The sequence below is a fragment of the Pyrgilauda ruficollis genome, unplaced genomic scaffold (genome assembly GCF_017590135.1).
Source record: "Pyrgilauda ruficollis isolate IOZ18807 unplaced genomic scaffold, ASM1759013v1 scaffold1, whole genome shotgun sequence".
Lineage (NCBI taxonomy): Eukaryota > Metazoa > Chordata > Aves > Passeriformes > Passeridae > Pyrgilauda > Pyrgilauda ruficollis.
Window position 1 is genome coordinate 19550936 of NW_024508100.1, and position 25632 is coordinate 19576567.

A 25632-nucleotide genomic window follows, 5' to 3' on the forward strand; every position below is an offset into this window, starting at 1 on the left:
ATTTATGATTTCCATTCCTTTTATGTAAATTTAATTTACTTCTTGTTACTGGTACTCATCTGTTCTGGGGTGACTGCTTGCTAAAAATTACACTGCACTGTAATTGAAACACTTAACATGCTCACTGCTAGAACTTCATCTAATATGTCTATGAAGGATTATATGAACTAGGGTCTTAGAACAAATTCCATCAAGCTATTTCTACATTTCTTTTTTATGTATATAAAAGAACATAAAGTAACATTAACATGGTGAAGAAACAGAAATTTTAATAGGCAGTACAACACAGAGACATGGATATTCCCACTATATCCATCTGGTCAATTATTATTTTTTGTAATTCCTTTTTCTTATTATCTGAGGCGAAGAGATGGCACAGTAAGAACAGGAAGAGTCCCTAGGGGAGGAGAAAACTCTCAAATACTTTTTCTGTTATATTCATCACTAGCTGTATTGAGTCCATTTGTGCTTTTCCCCGATGTGCCTTACACAACCTAATGCCTGCAGCTGAGGATTGCCAGGGTGCCAGGCTGCAAACAGATGGGAACACAGTCGGTGCTGTTTCTCTTCTGGGCACTATTTGTACTCTCTTTTCTCAGCACACCATTTCATGCTGTCACAAGCCCAGTTTCAAAGAAGGAAGAGTTTGCTAAAGCAGGAGAGATTGCCATCTTTTTCCTATGGTTCTACACATAAGAATACTGGGGTTTGGTCCACTGAATGGCTGTTTTCTGTGCTAACAGTAATGCTCCACCCGAATAAAACAAGAATCCCACTTCAGATAGCGATACAAGGTGTTCTAGTAAGATGGCAAGCACCTGCTACAGCCTGAAACAAGCTGTATATCCTCATGAATGGGTGTATGGTGTGAGGAAAAGCTATTCTAGCTCTTGCCTGCAGCAGCCTTCTGGGTGTCCCTCTCTGAACTGGGGTGTCCAATTTAGCTGCAGTACCAACACACAGCAGGTGTAGGGGGCCAACAGGGCACTGACAGCAGCAGTGGTTCATTTATCAGTGAATAATGACTTTGTGGCTTGTTTCACTGGAGGACTGGTCTTTGCTAAAGGAATATGGCACCTGACAGTCAGAAACAGAGCACAAGCTGGAGGGCAATGTGACTTTGCCTTCCAGCTTGTACTTTGTGCCAGCAGTGCTGAAGTTATTCAAACCAGTAACACTGCCAGTGTGTCCAGCTTTCCCCATCAGTTTCCAGTGTAGTCTAATCTCTTCTGAATTTGAACATGTGTCTTCACGCAAGGAACAGATAAGCTCTTAAATAAAAGCGTATGGATGTCCATGGTAACAATGAAAAAGAGAGGGGCAGAGTAGAAAATATGAAGCAGGGTGGAAGCCTCTTCTAGAGAACAGATCCTAGAAAATGAGAAACTACTTGCTGGCCTGTAATATATAAGCTGAAGTAATGTGTGAATGTTATTTTTATGATGAGCCACACCAGTGGTGCAATCCTGCAGAAACCTGAAGATTTCTTGGTAATTTCTGAGCATCCTAAAGAGCCTGGTTCAGGACATGAGTCACTTGTAAACATTGCCCTCTCGTTACTAATTTGGGTTTTCCACCTCCAGTAGGAAGTATATTTTTAAATATCATTATTTGAACGAAGACAGCATTAACAAGTCAAACTATATTGCGTAAGCACTATTTTTTTTACAGGAGCCCATAAAATTATGCATCTTATGCAATTTATCATATTGTATTCATTTAAAAGAAATCAAAGTGAATTCTGAAATTCTATTTTAGAATTAATTTCAATTATTCTAATACATAAACATTTTTGTTAATGCACTAATCCTTCAGTAACAGACTGGTTGAGCATGCCATTCTGAGCTTTGCTCACATGTTTTCAAAGGTAAACATCACTGTATGGCAAAACTATCTCTAGTCCTCATCATTCAGTTAGAAAAATAAAAACTGCTGCATGTAACATCTATGATGAGGGCTGAAAACTGACTTGTCTAGTGAATAAATATGAGCAATATTAACAACATTACTTTAGCATCAGATTCTAATTAATTACTCTCATGAAATATTAGCTTAACTGGGAGATTACTTATAAAGGAAGATTTTACTTTTATCAGTTTCAAATGTTTAATCTAGACTATACCATTCCATATTTCTGAACATGTTAAATATTAATAATTAAACTAATTGGAAAAACATAATGGGATATTATTCCATGTTGAGTTCTCAATAAGACCATAATGTAAGGAATTGTGTTGGTTTAGAAAGAAAATCTGCAGAAGCAAGAATTCTATTGCTTTCCTTCCAGAAATGTGCTTGCTTAATTTACATGTTAAATTACTTCTTTGCATTTTTTTCTTATTTAAATTTAAAAATAAATTTTATCAAAGCAATTATCACTTAAACCTATCACTAAATTGTTCACTAAAACCTGCCTAGTCTTTAATTACACTGAACCAAATTTGCACCCATCTTTGAAAACGATGGAAAGGAGGTCCCTGGGAACTACTGACCTGTCAGCCTCACTTGTTTGTGCGGGAAGATCATGGAACAGATCTTCTTAGAAGGTGTGCTATGGTAAACAGCCAGCACAGCTTCACCAAGGGAGCAACATATCTATCTGCACTTACGTAAGGCCTTTAGTCCCCACAACATCCTCCCCTCTGACCTGGAGAGACACAGATATGATAAGAAGAAAATACAAGATTATAAGAAAGATGCGGACAAAGGTTTAGTAGGGCCTGTTGTGAAAGGAAAAGGCTTAATGGTTTTAAACTAAGAAGGTAGATTCAGACTAGTTATGAGTAAGATATTTTTTATTATGAGGGTGGTGAGACTCTGGAAGATGTTTCTGAGCAACGTGATTTAGTTGAAGATGTCTGTGATCATTGCAGGAGGGTTGGGCTAGATGACCTTTGAAGGGTCCCTTCCAACCCAAAGCATTCGATGATTATAATTGAGGATCAACCAATATCAGTATTTGGATTTGTTTTGGGTTCTCTTTTTCAGAAAAACGTTATCTTCATGAGCTTCATACAGAGTAGATATTTAGAGGCTGACTACCCAATAAAAGGCAGAGATTGGCTGAAACCCAATAAAAGGCAGAGATTCCCATGGTAGACTATTCCAGTGCATAACGAAGTGAAAAGAAGAGAAAAAGAAGACTAAAATGAAAGAAGAAAAAACAGCTATCATGGGAAAATTAGAAGAAAGTAAGACAATAGGAAGTAATCAATTCTCCAAGTGCTTCTAATATACAATTCTCTTGTAACACCTGGGAGCTTTCAACCAACCATAGCCATCTCAACACCCACAAGCTCCCCTGTTCCACTGAATGTCTCAGCTTGTGTTCTCCCTAATTGTCTGAAAACTGTAGAATAATAACTACATAGACAGGGTTGGAGCTCTAACTGGGTGAACTGGACGAAAAGTGTGATGGAATTAGAGAATACAAACAAAGGATTCTCATGACCTGTGTTTCCTCCCCCCTCTCTCTGCCTACAACACATTGGAATTTTTCACTCTGAAAGAAGGACAGTATACACTGTCTAATTCCAAAACCAAATCACTTCGTCTTTAGATGCTACTGTGGTTACCAAGTAGCAGTAATGTCATTCACGTGCCACGTCACTCACATGCCTCATGAACACAAGGAAAGTGGTTATCAAAAATCTTACAGTACTTATGCATTAAAAACACATATCAACATATCCGTTCTCCTCAAGAATGAATCAATATGTTTTGAGAAATTTTAGGCAGTATAATAAAAGAAAAAAACAGCTCATAAAAATATTTATATACTGACATATTAAAACCAATAGACAGGTGAAAAAATCACCTAAGCATTCCTCAGGGAGTTACTTCCTGGAATACTGAGAATAACTAGGAAGGCAAAGCAAACCTCCAAATTCAACAACAAGGTTTACTATGAATGCTCAAGATGCTGTCCACATCTAAAATGTATAATCCCAGGTGGAAACAAAGCTCTCAGTATTAGTCTTACTTTGGAATAAGTAAAACTAGAATTGTATCCACCAGAGGATAAGTGATGATTAAACAGCTGGAAGTTTCATCAGGTAAAGAATAGGAATCCAAAGATTAGAAAAGATAGAAAGTAAATTATAACCTTGTCTAAGAAACATTAAACTTTCAAAAGAAAGAATGGGACTTTTGGACCAGGAAGAAGTAAGCAAGGAACATAAAGACAAACCTGAGATGCCAAATGGTCTCATATTGGTCTGTATCAGTTCAGACAAGACCTACCCCAGACATGATTCTTCAAGTTATTAAAATGTAGTCAAAATATGTTGAAGCCAACTAATTATCTGAATAGGAGAACAACTAGTTCTATATGGGCTGATAAAAGAATTGGTGAATGAAGTTGCTTCTAAAAAACTATTAGAAGTTTTTTTTAAAGTGGCCTTTTAGAGGACTAAAAACTAACACAGGTATCAGGAATAACCCTGGAAATTATAATTCAAGAAGTCCTCTTTACTTTAGCTAAAACCATTTAAAAAAGTAAAACCATTTTAGTCAAACCATTTAAAATTACCATAAGACATAAAACATCTATTCTGACACAACTGCGCAGTTAGTGCTATAGAACATGTATAGAGATTAACCCTTCTAAATGTGGATGTGTACATTTGTGTACTCATAGTAATAATTTGAAATCTGTAAGAACTCAGCAGCTCTTTTGTGAACTCCAGCAGTCCTTACCCATTTCAGCTGTGGCTGTCTGAACCACAGCTGTCTTCTTGGTGTTCCTGTAATGAGAAAGGAATTTATTTTCCCGTATCTGGGCTGAGATAACAGGTTTGCCATACAGAGCTGACTATTCACAGAAACTTTTCATTTGTAAATGTAGCACACTCTGCTGTGGTATTCTAAATTTTCTATTTCTAAGCTGATTTTTGTGAACTTGTCAAATTGGAACTGCTTTCCGCTCTGCTAGTAAAACCACTCAGTTTTTTAGTTTATCCTCTTCTGCTTCTTAGCATAACTCTCTTTCTCTTAGGGTCTGTATGGCAGTTCCAATTAAACTGCCCTACCCTAAAGATTTTCTCCCACTCTTGAAATATGTTTTTGTTTTGTTTTTTTTATTTCCAGCAGAGTAGTTACGAAAATACTAAACAAAAAGTAAAAACTTGCTTGATTCTATTTAAAAAGGAGAAGCAATAACAACAGCCAAGAAAATCTACTAGATGGTTCTTTTAATAAATACATTAAAGTCTCTTTTATTTTTCTCCATTTTTAGTGACTAACATAACAAAAACTTTCAGACCATCAAACCAGTTTTCACAATCTGCCATAAATTTGCATTTCACAGAAATAATCCTGACAAGCACTAATAGATGAACGTTGTTGGTGCAATAATAAACAATATAAGGCATATTTACACCATCCTTACATACAGAAAGAACACTGTACACACAAAAAAATCACAGATCCAGAACAAAGTAAGTTCAATCCCTTAGACATTTTACGTTTATAGGCTTGGTATCAAACAAGTAATTCTCCAAGCAACAGACAACCTCTTGCTCTTGTGTGATTTATTTGTAATATTGTGCTCATGCAAAAAAGGTATTTGATTTATTGCATTAACATTGAGAGAATGTTGGGAATTAGTTCCAAAACCAGTTCAATTGAATTTTAAACCCTGTTTGTCTTCATCCTTAGCAAGTCTGAGTCATTTTTAATGGTGACATAAAATGAGGTGTTAACTGATGATTGAGATTTTTATTTGTTATGTTCCAAAATAATAATGAAACTCAACTGACCGTGGTTCAAAAACCATCTTTCTTGACCATGCAATTTTTTTCTTTGCTATTATGAAGTGGTTTAGATGAGACACCTTTTGCATTTTTAAAGTTTCTATCTTCATATATATATATATATGTATATATATTTAAAGAAAAACATGTACTATCCAACATCCACTGTTCACAGAAAGAAATAAGCAGCAGGAATAGCTCTGGTGGCAGAGTCGGCCAGGAGGAGGACATCAGTAAGAGGCAATGTAACAAACATCAAATGCCTCAGAGATACGTCAGGAAACAGTTGATTACTATAACCCATATTTCTGTAAGAGTTCAGACTGCCAGGGACGTTTGCGCTCTGGAAAGTAATCTGGAATGTGGATTTTTTTAAAATCTTGAATACATTTTCTCATTTCTTCCTCAACACTCAGCTTCTCACACACCTTCTTTTTGGAAAGGTTTGTTTCTCTGGACTTGCTAATGAGAGTTTGAAAGAGTTCACTGTTCCTGCGTTTGTCTGGTGCTGGCATCCACTGCACCGGGGCCTTCTTGGATGGACGATCCAATGTCAGAGTATTTGGCTGGTGGGCTGTGGATGGCTGAGTGCTGGTGGCATTGTCTTGAGGGGTGCTCGCTTCTGAGTGGCTGTCGCAGCTTGAGGTGGACAACTCATTACAGGAAGTCCCACTTTCACTGCCCTTGTCCAAAACTTTGTCGTGCTTCCTTTCTTCATGGTCTTGTTTGGGGGAAATGGTTCGCTGGGGGGGCCCTAATAAAAAGTAGGAGAAAAAAGTATTAAGCAAGCACTGCTTTACACATAACACTGATCAGATAGCATCCAGAAAAACACGATTCAGAGTCTCAGCTGGCAAAAGTTGGTCTCATTTCCTTGTAGGCAACAAAACTATACCCAACTGGGAAAGAAATTGAAGGTCTGGTCCTCAAAATTCTCACTCCTAAAAATGTTTACAGCAAAAATAACTTCACTGCCTGCCTCAGAATCCAGGTAACAAAGCGTGCATGATGCTCACAAATTAGCTGCGCTGGAAATCCTCGCACGCAAGTTTAAATGAACTGGTTTCCTGCAAGAAGTTTATTGTGATAATTAGATTTGGTTGTATAAGGGAAATACTACTGTACAATTTGCAAACTCTTCACTTGAATAAAAATATTCCAGGGATTTTAGTTTTAGATTTTAATTTTTTTGGAAGCTCTTAATTCACCTTCCCTGAACAGTCTACTGATACTGTGCTCTGCAGATGTCAAGTCTGCAGAAGCCCTAGAAAGAGAAAGGAGCATTAGTCCTAGGATAACAGAGAGATCGCTCACTGCTGACAGAGTCTTTAGGGTTTGGTTTTTTTAATCCAATAATGATTGCACTGCACTTCTTACTGTCAGTTGTTGCCCAGACTTGGTGCAAGCTCAGAATTCAGCTGTACACCTCCTACAGCACAGGTTGGCAGGGAAAAGCAGGTTATGAATTTATGAGAGAGGCACTCTGCCATGGCAGGGGGAGCAGCCCACCAGCCTCTTGGCAGGCACTGCTCAGCAATTCACATGCATGAAAATCAGATCTAGGCTCTTATTCCCTCCATATATCATTTCTGCTTTGAAGTCTTATGCAGAATACGAATGTGAAAAATAAGTGGTAGCCACTAAATCTGTACAAGCATTTTCAATTTTGAAGACTTATTTGAAAACTCCAGCTGTGAAGTGAAATGATGCTATGCTGACATCATATAAACGTCACAAGCTTAATTTAGGACACTATCTAAAGATGACTGAAATATCTATGGAGTTTAAGGAGTGTTGAACTGGACTAAAGGGAAAAATTTCAAAGATGTTTAGGGATCTGAATGAAAACAGAGTGGGGATTTAGTGGCAACTGTGTGTTTGTTATAAATCCTAAAAGCATCCAAACAGGCTGGGTATCTAAAGATCTTATGAAAACTATTTTATTCCTACAGTCTATCCAGACACCACCAGCATCAGTTTAGTGCCATTGCCAGTACCGAAACTCAGACTATGACAGCTCTACCTTGGGTCACTGGGACAGAATTGCAAGATTTTTGATTCACTTAGCATTTTGTTGTTCAGAATTACAAAAAATAAATGCAATTACAATTACAAAAAAATGCAGATGCAATATGAACACCCCAGTGGTCTTTTTGACAATGCAGTTTTGTGACTCAAAGGAACGTAAGAAGATTGCAGTATTTTATATGAGATGGGGAAAAACAAAACAAAGGAACACACAAAGGAAAGGAAAGGAAAAATTAGTCTAAACCAAAGATTAGTCTAAAAGAAAGATTAGTCTAACAATAGCAGCATTCAACAACCTGCTTTTCTTTTGTTTTAGCCAGCATCCCAGGATGCTGTGTCCCATTTCTGCAGTCCATCTAGAGAAACCCATGAATAATCAAGAGCCAAAGAGAGACAAGAATCCTACAGGGCTTGTACTTACATTATGTGGAGTGAAAAACAGAAGCAATTTTCTACTTCATTATATTCAACCCAAATATTTAACACATGGCTGCAGCGATTTCCCTCCTCCTCTTCCAGAAGTTTGATCACCTTCTTAAATAGATTTACATGCCTTCCTTCTATTGTTGTATCTAGCATTTCATTTCATACCTCAAATGATTATATGAATATGCTAAATTGAGAGTCAAGCTGGCATTATGGAACTACTCCGGCTTTGCAGCATGTAATTATCAAACTGAGTCATTAATCAGACAGTGATTTCAGTATTGTTACTCTGATTTTCAGTAACATGATTAACATCAATATCTAATCTAGTTTACAATCTTGGTTTCTTCAAATATAACAACACACTCTATGACTAAGAAACTAAAGCCTTTTGTTTGCAAGACTCAGTAGTCTTCAAATCTCTTTCCTGCCCATTTCTTTTGCTGCAACTTCATATATCAAGATGTTATTTCTTGTTGGTTGCTTTGTACTTAGTTCTTTATTGGTACTCCTTCCTTCTCATGGGCTCAAACCCGCAATGTACTAAGGATCTATTTCAGAAAAGCACATTGAAATACACCTTCAAGAATATAAAAAGATCCATCTCCTGCTATAAGTTTATTCAGGAGCATGACAATAGGCAGGTATTTAAATGCTTTTTTGGATCACAGCCCTGAGGTTCAGTATCTTACAGCACTGAGCTCCGTATGCTCCACTGAATCGCCTAAATTCACAATGACTTGGATTGAAACACAAGTTTCTCCCACATCTCTCCTTTTAAAAATTAACAAATCCTCCCTCACAAAGAATTCTTTATATACCTATGCACTGCTTTCTCAGTAGTGTGTTATTAACAGAAGTTAACAGTTCTGCTAGAGGGGAGGTTTTCCTCACAGTACTTACAGTATTTTCTGCCAGCTGAAACCCAATAGAATTTTAAAATATATACAGAAGGATGTACAAAAGATTGGTTGAATTTTCAACATCAGGGATTATTGGATAAATTTAGCTACATTTCTAATTCAAAATACATCTCCTTATTGCCCTTTGTGCTGCCACACTTTTCACTGTACCTCCTCAGCCATTCCAGGATAACATCAAAGACATTCAAGTAGTTCAGTCTATCTGAAACTACTTATTTTCCAGGAGTGCAGAATAGTTCTTAAAAACTCAGAGAAGGTATATTTTCTCCACTGTGCACATAGAATCATAGGATCATTTAGACTGGAAAAAACCTTTAAGATCATCTTATATGGCTGCATCTCTCATAGAAATATAGAAAGCGAGCTAGCCCTTTACCTGGGCTTACTCATCACCTCTGCTACAGTGGTGTCATGGTTTAACCCCAGCCAGCAACCAAGTACCACACAGCCACTTGCTCACTATCCCACGAGCAGGATCCAGGGGAGAATCAGAAAGGTAAAAGCCAGGGAACTCATGGGTTGAGATCCAGACAGTGCCAGAGGGAAAGCAAAAGCTGTGTACATGAGAGAAGCAAAACAAGGAATTAATTCCTGCTTCCCATGGGCAAACCCATGTTCAGCCACCTCCAGGAGAGCAGGGCTCCATCACAAGTAACGGTGACTTGGGAAGACAAATGCCATCTTTTCCAATGCCCACCCGCTTCCTTCTCCTTCCCTCCACTTTATGTACTGAGCACCATCTCACATGTCTGGGGTATCCCTTTGGTCACTTTGGGTCACCTGTCCTGGCTGTGTCTCCTCCCAGCCTCACACACACCCCCAGTCCCCTCACCAGTGGGGCAGGATGAAAAGCAGAGAAGGCCTTGGCTCTGTGTAAGCCCTGCTCAGCAATAACAAAAACATCTCTAGGTTGTCAACCCTCTGTCAGCACAAATCCAAAACACAGTTCAAGCCACTGAGAGGAAAATTAACTCTACCCCAGCCAAAACCAGCACAGGGGGCTACTAGACTCTAAAGACTAATAGACTTGAAAAAATATCTCAAAGACATTTCTATGATCAGGAAGGCATATTACATTTACTTTGACTGCATTTACTCCTCATCTGTGCTGCTCTCTGTGCAGATTTTAGCCAACATTTCCTGATAACCAACTAATAAAAGAATCACTCTCAATCGCTAGAAAATATGCATGGAAAATTATCTAGAAACTTATAAACTTAATTCCCTGAAATGAAAACCTGCTTCTATCAGTTATGACAAGCAAAACAGAAACCAGAAGAAATTCTCTCAGATGTGGTCAAACAGTAACTGAGCAACAGAGCTCCAGTCAGAGAAAGAAGAGGCCAAAAACCACAGCAAATCATCCAGAGGCCAAAAATTATTGGTTGAAAATTGTAACCATGTATTTACATAAATTGCTGCAGATATTCATAAAGTGCAGTCTGAACAACTAGTCAAAGACTTTTTGTAGCCTATCTCCTGCATCAGAGAAAAATACCAAACTGGAAACATTAAAAGCATAAAATAATGATATTCTGCTTATCTATATTTCAGTTTTTGTATACACTTATTTTCTTAAATATTTGTACAACAGTCTTAAAACAAAAGAAATCATATTCAAGCACTGTTACCACAGAAGGACTTTGTCAAGAGATGGAGTGACAGGATGGAGTGACAGGATGGCACTGACTCCAGGCCTGGTGGAGGAAGGTCTGGTTAGCACATCCTGGGTAATGCATCCAGGAAAGAATTTCCTCTGGGGCAAACTGTGTAAAGAAGCAACTTCTCATGTGCATATCACATATGCGCATCAAAGATCATCCCAATGGGGTGATGGGACAGATGGTATCTCTGACCACCAATAACCACCGAACCCCGCTGCCAAATATGCCTCTGTGGATACCTGGAGCTTGGACAGTAAGATAAGCCACCACGGTGGGAACTTGAGATAACACAAAGGCGGTGCTCCTGTCCACGTGTTACCTCAGACTGAGGGGCAGGCTAACAAGGCTTGGGGAGAAGGATGTATCACTAACAATGGGCAAAGAGAATGCAGAATTTGGAGGACACAGGGCAAGCCAACTCAGCAATTATGTTGAAGTCAGCTCCGACAGGGTAAAAGTTCTGGCAGGGGGAGATTGTGACTGCCAACTCATGGCCCACCAACCCAAAAGAAGAGAAAGACTGAGCATGGGACTAATTAGCATTAGAAGTGAGGAAATAATTTAACCAGTAGAATAAGAGTACTGTGTAGACAGTAAAAAGTGTTTAACCACCTTGGGACCCTCACCACCAAGAAGTCCAGGGTGAAGAAGGGCCAACAGGATGATGCTGGATTTATGGGTGGTGACTATCTTCTGCTTGACCTCTCTCTCTCTCCCCCCGCTACCCCCTGCCCCTCTTTTCTATTTATTTCTATCTCTCTACCTCACATTTACTGTTAAATAAAATCTGTATTATTGACGTTGGCATGTGGACTCATGTGCATCCTAATTTGGGCAGAGGCATCTCTCATCGGATCTTAACAGGCTTGTAGCTCAGAAAGTCAACTACACCCTGGGCTGCATCCAAAGCAGCATGGGCAGCAGGGCCAGGGAGGGAATTGTGCCCCTCTGCTCTGCTGAGATCCCACCTGCAGTGTAATGCCCAGCTCTGGGGCCCCCAGCACAGGAAGAACATGGACCTACTGGAGCAAGTCTGGAGGAGGCCACAAGGAAGGTCAGAGGGATGAAGCACCTCTCCCAGGCAGTCAGGCTGAGAGAGTTAGGGTTATTCAGCCTAGAGAACTGAAGGCTCCAGGGAGACCTTTTGCAGCCTTCCAGTCCTAAAGAGACTACGAGATAGATGAGGAGAGGCTTTTTAGCAGGGCTTGATGCAATTTGACAAGGAATAATGATTTTACACTAGAGAGGGTAAATTTAGACTAGATATAACAAAGGAAGTTTTTGCAGTGAGGGTGATGAGGCACTGGAATGGGCTGCCCAGAGAGACGGTGGATGCCCGATCCCTGGAAACATTTAAGGTCAGGCTGGATGGGACTCTGAGCAATTCAATGTAGTTGAAGATGTCCAGCCTTCATTGCAGGGTGGGGTTGGACTAGATAGCCTTTAAAGGTCCCTTTCAACCCAAATAATTCTTTAAGATTCTCCTTTCTTTGGTCAAATGCCTGGTTTTCTTTAGGCACAGTGTCAGATGGATGAATTAATTTCCTCACTCAGCTACTTTATTCCTACAGTGTCTCAAAGATAATTTTTTTTGTTTATAATTCAGTTTATTTTTACTGCAAAATGTAAAAAAGTTGTGAACATATGCACAGACTGCTGCAGTTAGCTATTTTAGTAACTACTGTGTTGAAATGATAACGGAAAATCTTAGCTCTGGAGTACACTGGTTATAGCTGGATGCAAGACATGTAGATGAGTTGAAGCTGATGTACGAATGGTCATTTGGGAAAAAACCATAGCCAACACTTTATATGTGTTCAATATACACTACCTCAATCAAGAAGGATGAAATCTGCTGAAAAAATGGAATCTTTTACTGTTGTTTCAGAAAATATGCATAAAAGAAGTTAACTGATTTGAGTTTTATGAATTCCCTAGCTAGCACTATAAAATAAAGCCTGTTTGTTGATTTAAGTAGAAACCTAAACCAATTTAAAAAATCAAACCAACAAAACCAAAATCTTGAGTCTTTCTGTGATGTAATTTTAGTAAGAAAAAGTTCTTGAGGGTATTTTATTTTCATACTTTCCTGTTTCTTCAAAGGTACTTAAAAACCCAAACTCAGCTGTACTTGTTACTTTCTATTGAATTAATTAAATAATCCAATTAATTAAATAAGTTCATTTGAAATGATAGAGCCATAAACAAAACTAACTCCTACATAAGCAATAAATATTATTTCTTTATATTTATTGAGAACTTAAAAAAACATCTTTAAGAACATTTTTTCTTTCAAGAATATCTTTAAAAAATTGCAACAAAATTGTTATCAAAATTATGATGTAAAATACTGAAACAGTAAATAAATTTCATATTTCTAGTAGATTTAATAAAAAATGAAAATAGGAGGGCAACAGAGTTTTAGACTAACATTATATTGGATGGATCAGAAACATAATAGCAATTATTGCAACCATAGCAATGAGAACAAAAGTTATTTTTATTTATATCTAGAAGAAATTATATCTAATTCAACAATATTATTTGCAGTTTGATTCATAATTTTTGCAGTATGTGAGTTGTACATGACTTTGTTTAAAATCCAATTTTTTCCACATTGTTTCACATAGTGAAAAGTCCTTATTTTTAGAGGCTACATAGGACCTTTAGTCTGGAACGCAGATATGTTAAACTCCTGAATTAATTTCTCATCCACCTCTTCTCTCAAAATTACCTTATAGACAGAGTGAATGTGAGATAAAACCTGTTGCTTTATGATTTAATATTTAGAATTTAAATAAAATTACCTATAATTAATATAAAATTACAGAAAAGAATACTTGTCTAATCTCACATTGATGACTTACTCATCTGATATATCTAGGTTTTTTATTACCTTTCACCAAGACTGGAAGTATTACACTAAACTGAAAGCTTAGAGAGAAGTCACCTGTGAAATCTGATGACAGATTATGGCTACTGTGGGAACACTTTCATTTCCATAAGTTTGAGTACTTAATATCACACTTCAATGGTAAATGATTACCTTTTATGTCTAATTTCACTTTATTTATAAAAATGATTACTTTTAAGAGCTGTGAAAGGATAGCTCTAAACCCCTGACATTTTCAGTGGCACATTAATAGAATTTCCAGTTTTAGAAGAAAATCCTGTTCTTAAGAGCTCAGTTCAACACATGAATTCACTCCGAGACCTGCACAGGACTCTGCTGGACCCTTACCACTAGATCTGTAGGTTAAAACTGTACCTACAGATCTAGTAGGTAGATCTGGCAAATTTACAAGGTGCTTCCTGACTACTGCACTCTGTCCTATTTATCAAAAATCAAAGCTAAATCCACTCCTTGGACCCAGCAGTAAGAGTTTATGTGGGTTTTACTCCATTCAGTTTGTCAAGAAAACTTCACTACTAAGTTTAGTTACCACAATTTACATCTCAGTTAGTTCTGGGGGACAAAAGGAAGGCCATGTCCCATTGAATGTCCATTTTAAGGCTAATATGCAGGCCTACAGATGAATTAAGTGGTGCACAGTCCTCGGCTGTGCCTCTGGCCATGGATGAACTTTATAAATTATGAACATACCAAACAAACAATACTAATAACTAAATAACAATACTAATACATAGTGTGAGAAATATCTAATATTTTATCTTGTCAAGCTCTGCTCTAGACAGCTTATGGGAAAAATTGAAGAGCTCAGCACAGAAATTTCCATGGACTAAAACTCTGTATAGGAGTCCTTATGCTGTGTGGCATCAAATTGCTTCAAGTAAAAAAGCATTCAGTTTCCAAACCGGGTTTCATCTGGTGCAAAATTCCAAACCACTTCTTCAATTAAAGGCTTGGTCCAAAGAGTGCTTAGTATATTATAACAAAATATTTTTTAGAAAGGAGGACTGAAATTCAGCCTTTCCTATTTTCTTCCTCCTTTGGGATGAGTGATGCATTGCTATGGATAGCCAAATGCTCACCCTTTTATGTTTTTTGACCCAACTGGGTCTTGGCAATAGTCAATGCAAAGTAGAATAGCTTCAAAAAACCTGAAAATAATGTCCCTTTCAATTACTTCAGGGTAAAATATTCATTTTGAAGAAGTAACTTACTTCCCTCAGGCATAAGGGAGAATTGGTATCTGTGAGGCTTTGACTTATTATGTGCTAAGTTCTGAACTCTTGGGTAAAAGGCCAGTGCTGTTGACATATCAGCTTCAGGACTTTGAGCAGAACCTGAATTTTATGTGATTTAAGAAAGCCAAGCATGTTGGCCTGCAAATGAGACTGCCACAGAGAGGCTCGTGAATCTCAGCAGGGCTTCTCTGACATGAAGAACAGCACTTAGGTTACTCACACTTAATCAAAACAGTTTTGTAAACATGCCCTATGTTCTGATAAAACTTCAAATTCATATCTACAGGGCATGTAAATTGATTTGGCTTCACTAATAAGATGATTCTGAGCTATGAGTCCAAAACTGCAAAAATTTTAAAGAAATTTTTAGACATAACTGTTGATCCCATTTAAAGACAACATACTCTGTGACCTTAAGTTAAACAAAACTTATTAAAAAAAAAAAAAAAAAAAAGCCTGTTCATTCTAGTGTGAATGAAAAAAGACCTTATCAGAAAAACAATTTAATGGAGAAAATAAGGTGAAAAAATACTGCGTCTTCTTAAAAAAAAAAAAAAAAAAAAAGAACATTTGTATAACTTTTCTGTACTTTGCTCAGAAAGCATATTTTTATTGGCGTCCCTAGACAATTAATCTTTAGATGAAACAATGCAAAATTACTGCAGATAGAACTTTAGTCCAAATGTTTGAGCAAAAACATATGAATATTATGTTCTAAAGAAAACTTCACCACAGACTTAATTATCAATTTTGATAGAATATAGAACCCATAATAATATAGAAATTATGAGAAAATTACAAATAAATCATGATCATTATAAGAGATGAAGGCAAAATATACTCCTTGATTACTTGGAACTGCTTTACTACATTCAGAATTCAGAATAGGACATGCAAATTATCCCACAATATTTCCTGTCCTCTCCAAGCCCATGATGCATCTCACACACTTTGATTTCAAAACAGAATTTCAAAGTGTGAACTGTGCACTGAAGTCTTCTTGGTAATGTTTTGGAGTACTAAGATTTTTAGGAGTGTTTGTTTTCTATTTCATGGATATTTCAATAGGAAGAATATGTCTGTGATTGCACTCTTGATGAAGCCTCTTATTTAAATCTCCTTACCTGCCATGGAAAGATAAAAAGACACTGTGTAGTGACAGCATCTGTACTGGGCATAGCTCCCACAGGGGAAATTACCCTTTAATAGTGTTAAGCTTGATGGTGTGTGAATGGTTATGTGGTACTTGAAGTGAATGAACCAATTCATCTTTCAGATTAGGGCCACATGCCTGTAAGTGATAAGTGTTTTGTCTCAAAAGAAAAAAAAAAGAACACAACAACATAAAAATATTTTACTGTCACATTTACTACCACCTGATGTTAAACTAACTTCTAGAAAGGGTGCAGTAGAATGAGTGAAATAAATCAATGAGGAAAATTTCTTTGCTTCTTTCCAGTCAAGCTGTATTTTAAATATTATCATTATTCACGACATAGAAAGACTAATTAATATATAGAGAGGGAACTATTTTTGTTATATGGAATGACAGAATAATAAATAATAAATCCTCTGTGTCCAGCTTGAATTCATTAGATATTTCACCTGAATCTTATTTTGAACAAAGAACCAACCCACATTCTTCCATTTGTTACTTTTCCAGCTCGGTTTTGTGCTAGGCCAAGCAGTACTTAAATAGGAGAAAGACAGGGAAATTCTGACATAGGCAGTTTGTTGCATTCCAGTAAAACCAATGAAGATACCACAGTTTTTTATTAAATACATTAATCTGAAAATTCTGAAGTCATTCTGCAAAGTGTCTTTTCTAGACAGATAAGCTAAAGATGACAGGAAAGACCACTGGTTTTCATATCCAACTGCAAACGCTGAAGACGGTATTTTTACTTGTGAAGTTAGAGATGGCTATAACATTAATGCACTGCTGGACATACAAGAAGAAAATGAAAAGTTTGGAACAGGAAAGTTTGGAATAGATGAGGCAAGCTGAATCTGTAGCAAAAGATTCAAAGTCAGGAAACCACCAATACTGCCAACATCCATCCAACAAAGTAGTATGTGTGACAGATTTAGCCATTTCTAGATTATATCACTAGGTCAATATTTTGCAGCCAAAGATGTCAAACCTTCTGTTTACCCTTGAAGAAAGCACTGTTTAGCAAACATATTGCACAATCTTCTGCAAAATCCTAGAAGCAAAATTAAAAAGTCTATCCCAGCTAAAGGAATATTGCAAAGTCACCTGCCAATTTCCTAGCAGGCAACACAAACTTCCAGAGCCAACCAGATGGTTCACATTTTCCATGTTATGTTCTGGGTAAATCATCACATTCTTCAGTGGTGGTCATGTGCTATATCACTCTCCATTAACAGCAGAGTAATAGCAATAAAATACAAATATTATACTAGCAGCAGTATGACTGAGTGATTTGGCTATTTTACAATGAAAGTAATTTGATATAAAAGTATTTGACATGTAGAATGGTTTATTTTTTTTTCTCTCTCCACCTATTAAAATATTTTTCCCTTGCCCAAAATCTGAAAATGTAGGTACATAAAATAATTTTGATGCTTGAAGGAGAATCTCAGAAATGAATGCATTGGTATACACAACAATGAGTACAGCTTTTATAAAAAGCATGCTTCTTTCATAACTTTACTTGTCACAGTGAATAGGCCCAATTGCTTTATTTCAGTAACATCTTGGCAACATCTGGCAGATGTTCTTGTCATTCATTTACAAACTGTAGTTGGTTAATGTTCAGCTCTGATCTTGTATTTTTTTGACTCATTATTTTTGACTGGTTTTCAGTTAAGAACTAAAATATTTTGTTCTGATCATGAGCAATGCTTATTAGTTACCTTTTAGATGCAGTATTTTCCCTAAAATAAATAGCTAATTGATATTAAATGCCACCAAATTATAAATTTGGCCTTTGGAAGTCAGTAAGACTTATCTAGTGATACTCTCAATACACCACAAAAAGGAGTTAAGGGAATGATCAAAGGCAGGATATTTGATTGTGTTGCTCTTGTAAATTCCCTTAAGATTTTGGTGCTTCTTTCCTTAACTAGTGCTGGGAGTAAGTTTACTTTGCTAATGCTGATCACTGGGAGAGTTCTGTGACACAGACCTGTCTTCCAGCTTCTACTTGAGCCCTTGTAGCTAAAAACAGAGGTACCTTCTTTTATCTTTCAACATCTAGGATACTGGACAGTGCAGAGAATCTCAGGGGCAAGAATGTTCAGTGTTTTTAAGCTGCTGTTTCTTAACCATTTCCTTCACCTCAGATGCAGGCTTGAGTTACAAAAAGAAAAAAAAATTGATTAAAAGCCTTCAGCATACTTGCAAAAGCTCTAAAAGGGCAGAAGTGACAAAAAGACAATCACTCCACATTACAGAAACACATCCCAAATGCATCTCCCTCCCATGACTCACAGGACAAACTATAAATGGCTGCTTAACCTGTGGGTTTAGATTCTCAGTTCGATTTCCTATTCTATTTGGTATCCTCAGATAACATTCAGAGGAAGTAGCTGTTGAGCTGGGGAGGGATACTGACTTCTATATCCCTGTTTATCCCTGATGTAGGGCCCCATTCCCTGGGGGTGCCTCTGAGGTTGCCCACTATTATCATTCCCCTTTCTCACCTTCCCCTTTCTTCTAAGAACATATTTATCTGCTGGTCAATCAGGCATTTCAGTCTGTAGTCAACCACATTACTGGCTGCTGCATTCTGCTTTGTAAATATTAATATTGGTTGGGCATCTGCTCAAGTGTGAAATAGTCTTTTAGCCACCAGGTCTGTGCTTGGCAAAGCCCTTATCAGACTTCTAAGCAATGTGAAGCTGAATCTCTTTCCACTCAGATAAGCAAGACTCTTCTTTGAGCCACTCACATTTCTTTTTTCCTAAATTCATTTTAAATTCTCAGCTGTCAGATGTGGCTCCCTATGTGGCCATATAAATGTTTGTGCCAGAACAACAGGCACCGGAGGGAGGATGGGAAAGTGCATTGATGGGAAGGACTGTACCTCCCAGTGATGCCTTACAGCAATTTGAAACATCCATGAAGCAATTACTTGCCTTCTTCTCACACACACACACCCATTAAATACATCGACTTTATAATGCCCCCAAAAATACAGTTTACTTTCAATAAAAATTGAAAATGGAATGTAAAAAATGCCATCTCAAATAAGGTCTAGCAGTCAGAAACATATTTCAGTAGAACTTCAGGGATTCAGTCATGTTCAAAATCACTGCTTCTGTTAAAGGCCACAGCATGAGTTAAACCAGAGGGAGAGTGACCAACACAAAGTTTCAGGAATATTTGCTTTGACAGTTTCTTTGAAGGAAAGTTTATTCATAACTTATTGGTACAAACTCTCTTCTTTGGGGATTGTCAGTGGCCTCAAATACTTTGTTCCAGCAGTATGAGCAAGAGATTAAAAAACAATAAAAAAGACAAGATCAATCATCATGTTTGTGGCTTGTTTCCCCATTCAATTTCAGATACTACACTAGCAGTTTAGTTTTCCCTGATAATTTTTATTTCTGTTTTTCTCAGTATCATCTCACATAACTTTTCTGCGTCAATTACACTGTCAGTTGCTTTAAAAAATAGGAAATCTTCATTTCTTCCTTCCAGCTCTTTCAATTTTCTTTTTTGTCTTTCCTACCAGCATGCAAAATAAATTAATGCAACTTTAGAGAATGTGTATAAGACACAACAGTAGGAAGTTGCCAAAATACCATGCACTGGCTTTGGCCTTAGAAAAAGGCTTATGTTAAAGAAATATTTCAGACATCAGCCACCTTGGTGGCTGATACAGAATGATAACAGGCAATAAGCAAGTGCAAAACAATGGGAAATGCACACTCAGTAAAGTTTGGTTACCAAGATCTAGCAGTGAATATATGAACTGGGCAAGAGTCCACAGTGAATTACCCTAAGGGTTGAAGCATTAAGACCAAAGCAATTCAGAACATGCACAAGATCATATTTGTATAGTTTGTGCCCTTCCCTGCTGGTCCCTGGGATTACAGAAAGTTCTCAACCTGCAAGAATTCTGTGAAAAGACCAGAAATGTTTGCTGAAAGCTTTCCTTAAGTAGCAGTGCTGGTCATCAGTGAGATCCTTCTCACTTCAGTGTATGCAGCCTGAAGCATATTTGAGACTTACATTTCAACTATAGCAGTGCCATTCACCTATTTTATCATTGAGGTCCAGTACATGAAAAATAAAGTAACACAAAATTATATGTGTGGGGCATTCCATCCTAAACCATGTAAACACATCCCAGTAATAACAATTCACTAATTTAGATCCAAATTCCTAGATCACCCTAATGGAATAATTCAAAGCATTTGTTCAAAGCTACAGAAGATATGAACATGCATGCAGAAAACAAAAATTATTTATATGGTATATATTTAAGTAAAAAAAATTAAAATTAAAAAAATTAGGTAAGGGATAATGAATTCACTTAGCACGGAACACCTCATTTTTCCTCTATAAAAAGCAAAATAGTTTGTAAATAATTTGTATGTTAAAGTATTAGATATGCATATGAACAAAGTATTATGACTATATAACATAAGCCCACAAACAGATAAAAAAGCCCTAGAGGCTGAATTCATTAAATGAATTCTTCTTGGGAAGCAGTGAAACAACACAGCCAAGCAAACTGAAATCTGTTTGTGATGACAGCTGAGGTGGTACTTCTTTCCTGTCACCAGCCAGAGGTGACAAAAAAAGACCAGTGTTTGTGCCTTAGGACTGGCAGGGGAGAACAACTTCAGTGTCACTCAGATTTCCAAGTACAATCTCTACAGTGATATATCAGGGAAAGGGATGTCTGTTCCCTGCTCATTTTTAGTATTCCCCAGAAAGGAACCCAAGATAAAAATACTCCTCTCTTGCTATATTCACGGGCCTCAGTCTTCCAAAAGTGTATTATTCCAAAAGTGTATATTCTGCTTCCTACATACTTGTTTTTCCTCTGTTTTGGTTCCCTTATAAGCTAAAACAATTTAACCAAGCTTTATCAATGGTATTGTATCTTTCCTATCCAGCTGTACATTGAGCTTTCAAATTCAAGGCAGTTACCCTGAACAAATTGGTTTTCTTGCCTGAAATTGTAATTTTCTTTTGCTTTTCAATGTCAATATTAAAGTCAGAGTTCTTCTGTCTCACTTCCCAAGTTTCTCCACCTGTAAAATGTAAGCCATCCTTTCTGTAAAAAGCTTCAAGACCTGCTGCTGAAAATATTAAATAACAACTGGATACTAATAATTTATTAGATTAAATTGTGATGGTTTCTTACAAAATAAATTCCAAATTTATTTTGGGGTTATAATGTACAGCTGAACCAAGAGAAATTAAAATCCAAACCATAAACTAGGTAACAGTTTTATCTCATGTGACTGTAGAAGATGTCCCCCTTTTATATTCATACTACTATTTCTGGTCTGCTAATGTGTGTGGTATGTCACAGTACTACTGTGTATTGAAAAATTTAGGAGAGCAAAGGAAGTCAAAATCCTTAGCAGAAAAGATTAATGGAAGCCCAGGGATGACAAGTTTGACTCTCCAGGATGCTTCTGATTGACTTTGTCTAATTTTCACTCTATAGTCAAAAGTTTATTAAATTCTTCCAATTTTTTAATTAGACTTAAAAATTGTAAGCAAATGTTGATAAAAAGAAGAAAAATATGCTGATATAGAGTCCTACATTCTTCTTACAAGATACTGTAATTTGCACATTTCAGATCTAGCTTTTGTGTCATGCTTAATGTGCACAAAGGGCAGAGCTTTAGAGCTGCCTGTATTCCAGGCAAGGTCACAGATGGGAGATTTGCACTGGCAGGGACTTTTAGTGATGGAAGAAAAACTTTGATATGTCCTTTTATTTCCCCACAACCAAGCTTCAGGGACCCACAAGTGGGAATGGTGCCTGCACTATGGCGGTATTCCATTGCTCTAGCTGGGTACGGTTTTGCTAATTATACTAACATGAATTAAGAGGCACAATCTTGGCTATAAGTTCTATTTCTTTAGTGAAAGACTTTGAACTGGATTTTATGAACCAGTCATGAAGTGCTTTCTGACACAAATACCACCAACTGTTCCTTGGATCAGAACAAAGACCTCTCTTCACAGAAAACTTAATACCTTTTTGACTGTACTTTTTAACCTACTGCCAGTGATAGTTTATATTTTACACTCCTCAGCAGAAGTTCATAATAAGAAAAGAGAAAACACAGGGTTTTTTTTAATTATCCAATCATAGCTGATATACTGCATTTTTTAAAATATATTAGGGTCCAGAGGACAATTGTTTCTTCTCTTGCTCAGGGTGCGTTTTGACTTCTGTATTTTGTTTTAAGATATGTTTTTTTTTTCATTCCAGCAAGTGAAATGCTTGTATTTTTTAAAAATAATGTAAAATAAATGGGGAAATCCCTGTAAGTTAAAAGAAAAAAAACCCTGAAGTTATTTAATAACTTTCAACACTTTTGGAAATCACCTGTTTTTCTTCTTAAAACTACCTTTATTTCTCTAGGAAATAAATTAATTTAAATCTATGTACGTAATGTACTTTAACTTTTGATGAAATATATTTTTCACTGAAAAATATTACAGTGGGTTTTTTTGATTTTTAACTATATTTTCCACATCTTACATCACTTTACAGTAGTCTGTGACACAACTGAAACAATAACTCCACAGATCACTTTTATGATATTTGTCTGAAGCTCTTTCAATGTCTTTATATGAAAGAACAGAAGGCAGAAAGGGACAAAAATTGCAGTAATTTTAACGTGTATGATAAGGTAGTTAGAATAAGGGTATCTCTTGATTATGCAGCACCTATGGTTAATACAGATGCAGTACTAGAAGTATAGATGCAGAAATACATTTCTACTAATGGCAAAATATTATATATCCATATAACAAAAAATGACACTTATTTCCTCAGCAGGTAGAGGCAGCCAATATTTCACAATTATCACCTCCTTGCTTCCTACTGCTATTGTTGCACTCAATAATGAGATTTTCAGTTCATATGGTTACCTTTCTTATAGCATGGCTCAGATCCTGAACACAGTTACCCTACTGTGAATGCAGCTTCACACCAGCAGTGTTGATGAAGGTGCTCTGGTCCTCACCATGCTCACACATAAGAAGACAAGTTAGGTGCTGCTGTCTCTTTTATTCCCATACATTAACCTGAATATGTGCAAGACAGACATGCTCCTATATTCAGCAATGCTACAGCTGAACCTGGAGGTTCTCAGCTCCGTTTTAGCATCTGCTAAAACCTCTTGGTTTCCAAAAACTTGGAAATGTTTTCACGGTCATCATCAAAAAACTCTGTTAGGATTATATTCTGTACTGGAGCTATTGTGTTGCCCTTGCAGTTTATTTTTTATAGTTTCTTTATTTAGATATGTTTTTTAAAACATAGCTGTTAGAAAAGGATTCATCTTTTAGATCATTTTTTAGATGATGAATTATTTTCTGCTTTGTGGAACAAACTCAGTAGGCAGTCCAGGCTCAGACATATGGACAGCTAAAAGCCTTGAAAGAGGGAAACTCTGCTAGAGATTGCAAGTGTTTCCAGAGTCAAGTGATAGCTGAGTTGAGTTTCTTAGGATGACATGCTGCACTTAGCTATCTAAGTTCAACCACATATGCCTAAATCTTCTCTTTTTGATGTGGATTTCAGTTTTTCCTTAGCTGGAATACAGCTTAGAGATATTTGCCACTCTCCTGTCATGTAAGCAATGAAAAATTTCAAGGTTTATCCTCCTCATGTTTTTTTTGATAAAGACTTTACTAAGCACATCAAGCATTTCAGTTTAATGATAAAGTACAGGCGAAAGCTTACGGCTGGAAGTGAATGCGTGAAAGAGGTTTGGAAATGGCATATGCAGTACCTGATCAGAGACAAAGCTAACAAAAATAGCACTGGATGAAATCCACACAAAAATCCTTCTTTAAGCAGTACATAAGTGTCCACAAGAGTGTGCCATGCTTCTTTTCTGCCCTGCCTGCCACTGCAGGTTCCTCATGTCACTGGAGGGTGCCTGTCCAATCCTGCTTTGATGAACATCCATGTAGGAGAATGGGCACCTGCTTCCTGCAGAGAGGTCCACTGCAGTGCTGACCCTGAGGATGGTGGGGCCAGACATCCTGCCCATGTTTCACACATGGCTCAATGTGTCAGGACACAGCATCACCCAAGGCAAGAGCCCTCAGGGAAGGGATGGGAGGTAACACTCTCTAAGGAGAAGCATCCATGCTGACCTTCAAGACATGTGGCAAACCTGCTTCCCACTCCCTTCTGCTCAGGGACACAAGCTAGACAACCATGTCAGTTATACTTATTGTTTTTACTTGAGCGTTTTTTCAGAAATAAATGAAATTATTTCGTATCAAGGACACGCTGAGAATGGGCTCAATTTATAGAGAAGCAAGTATTGTCTGATGTGCATGACTTCAAATGAAAGAAACAGTGATAGTCACTGAATGGCAGTCTGCAGCATTAAACTTACCCCCTCTGTGAGCAGCATGTCTTTCCAGGATTAACAATTTATGAAGTTAATGCACATGTAAGTATGCAGCTGTCCTTTTCTATTTTTAATAACCAAAAAGAAAATGTCACCAAGTAAAGGAGAAAAAAGCTGTTTCTCAGTTGGGACTGTACAGAAAACAGTGGCAGTTATTCTCTGTGCTGTAAAATGGTACTAACCAATTTCGTCATGGAGCTTAAAAATAGCAGATAGACCAAAAAATTTAAACTCTCTTAATTTTGCTTTTATGTTATTGTTGAAGTGTTCTTTGAAAGAACTTATTTTAACTTCGATTGTAAAATGATTCCTTCTCTATGTGTGTAGCTTTGTATAAACAAGCATTAAACAAAGCTGCCTGAGATATTTCACTACTTAGTTGCATTTTCTTTCTGTTTTACACAGACAATACAAACAATCCCTTACTTTTCTGGCATGTATGTATGAAGAATCCAGAAGTGCTTTGCAAAACTACATATATGAAGGAAAAACTGTCAGTGTTTAAATGCAGCTCTCTGAGGAGGTTTATATATAAGTGTGTATTTTCTGCTTGCCACCAGTTTCTAGATGTGCTATAAATACTTTGATAGGAATAGAATCTGCAGCTGCATGAAAAGACGAATTTTGAGTAATAAATATTTTGCTAGGATATCAGTACAATTTCTCACTCATTTGAAAAGTATTGTGAAACTTGTGCAGTAATGGTCTGCAAAAAGCCAGACAAGAAGAGGACTTATACAGGAATACAAGGGTGGCCACAGACTTGACTACATGGGAAGTGAAGATGAAATTGAATCATTGAACTAGAGAGAAGTGGGTTATTTTGTTCAGAATCATACTTGAGAGGAGTCTCATTTCATATCTGTAGTAATGACCTTAACAAAGAAGCATGCTACAGAAATGTGGCAACACAAAGTTGTAAAATATTACAGAGGAAAAATCATACTGAAAATAAGGTGATGCTGATGACCTAAATAATAGAAACAGGATGAAAAGGTGATGGAACAAAAAGGCATCTTGGAAATTATCAACAAGAATTTCTTCTTTAAGCGTCTGAGTGGAAAGAAAAGGAGAGCAAAGAACTGGTTGTGC

At 37.0% G+C, this 25632-nt stretch overlaps 1 protein-coding gene across 1 annotated transcript in view; it reads right to left on the bottom strand.

The window, feature by feature from the left end:
* Positions 1-5175: 5175 nt before the first annotated feature.
* KCTD8 (potassium channel tetramerization domain containing 8) overlaps positions 5176-25632 on the bottom strand; it is a 94571-nt gene continuing 74114 nt past the window's right edge. The window contains exon 2 of the mRNA XM_041459170.1: positions 5176-6507. Within this exon, the coding sequence (XP_041315104.1) occupies positions 6047-6507 (461 nt within the window). The 3' untranslated portion in view covers positions 5176-6046. The remainder of the gene's footprint in view (positions 6508-25632) is intronic.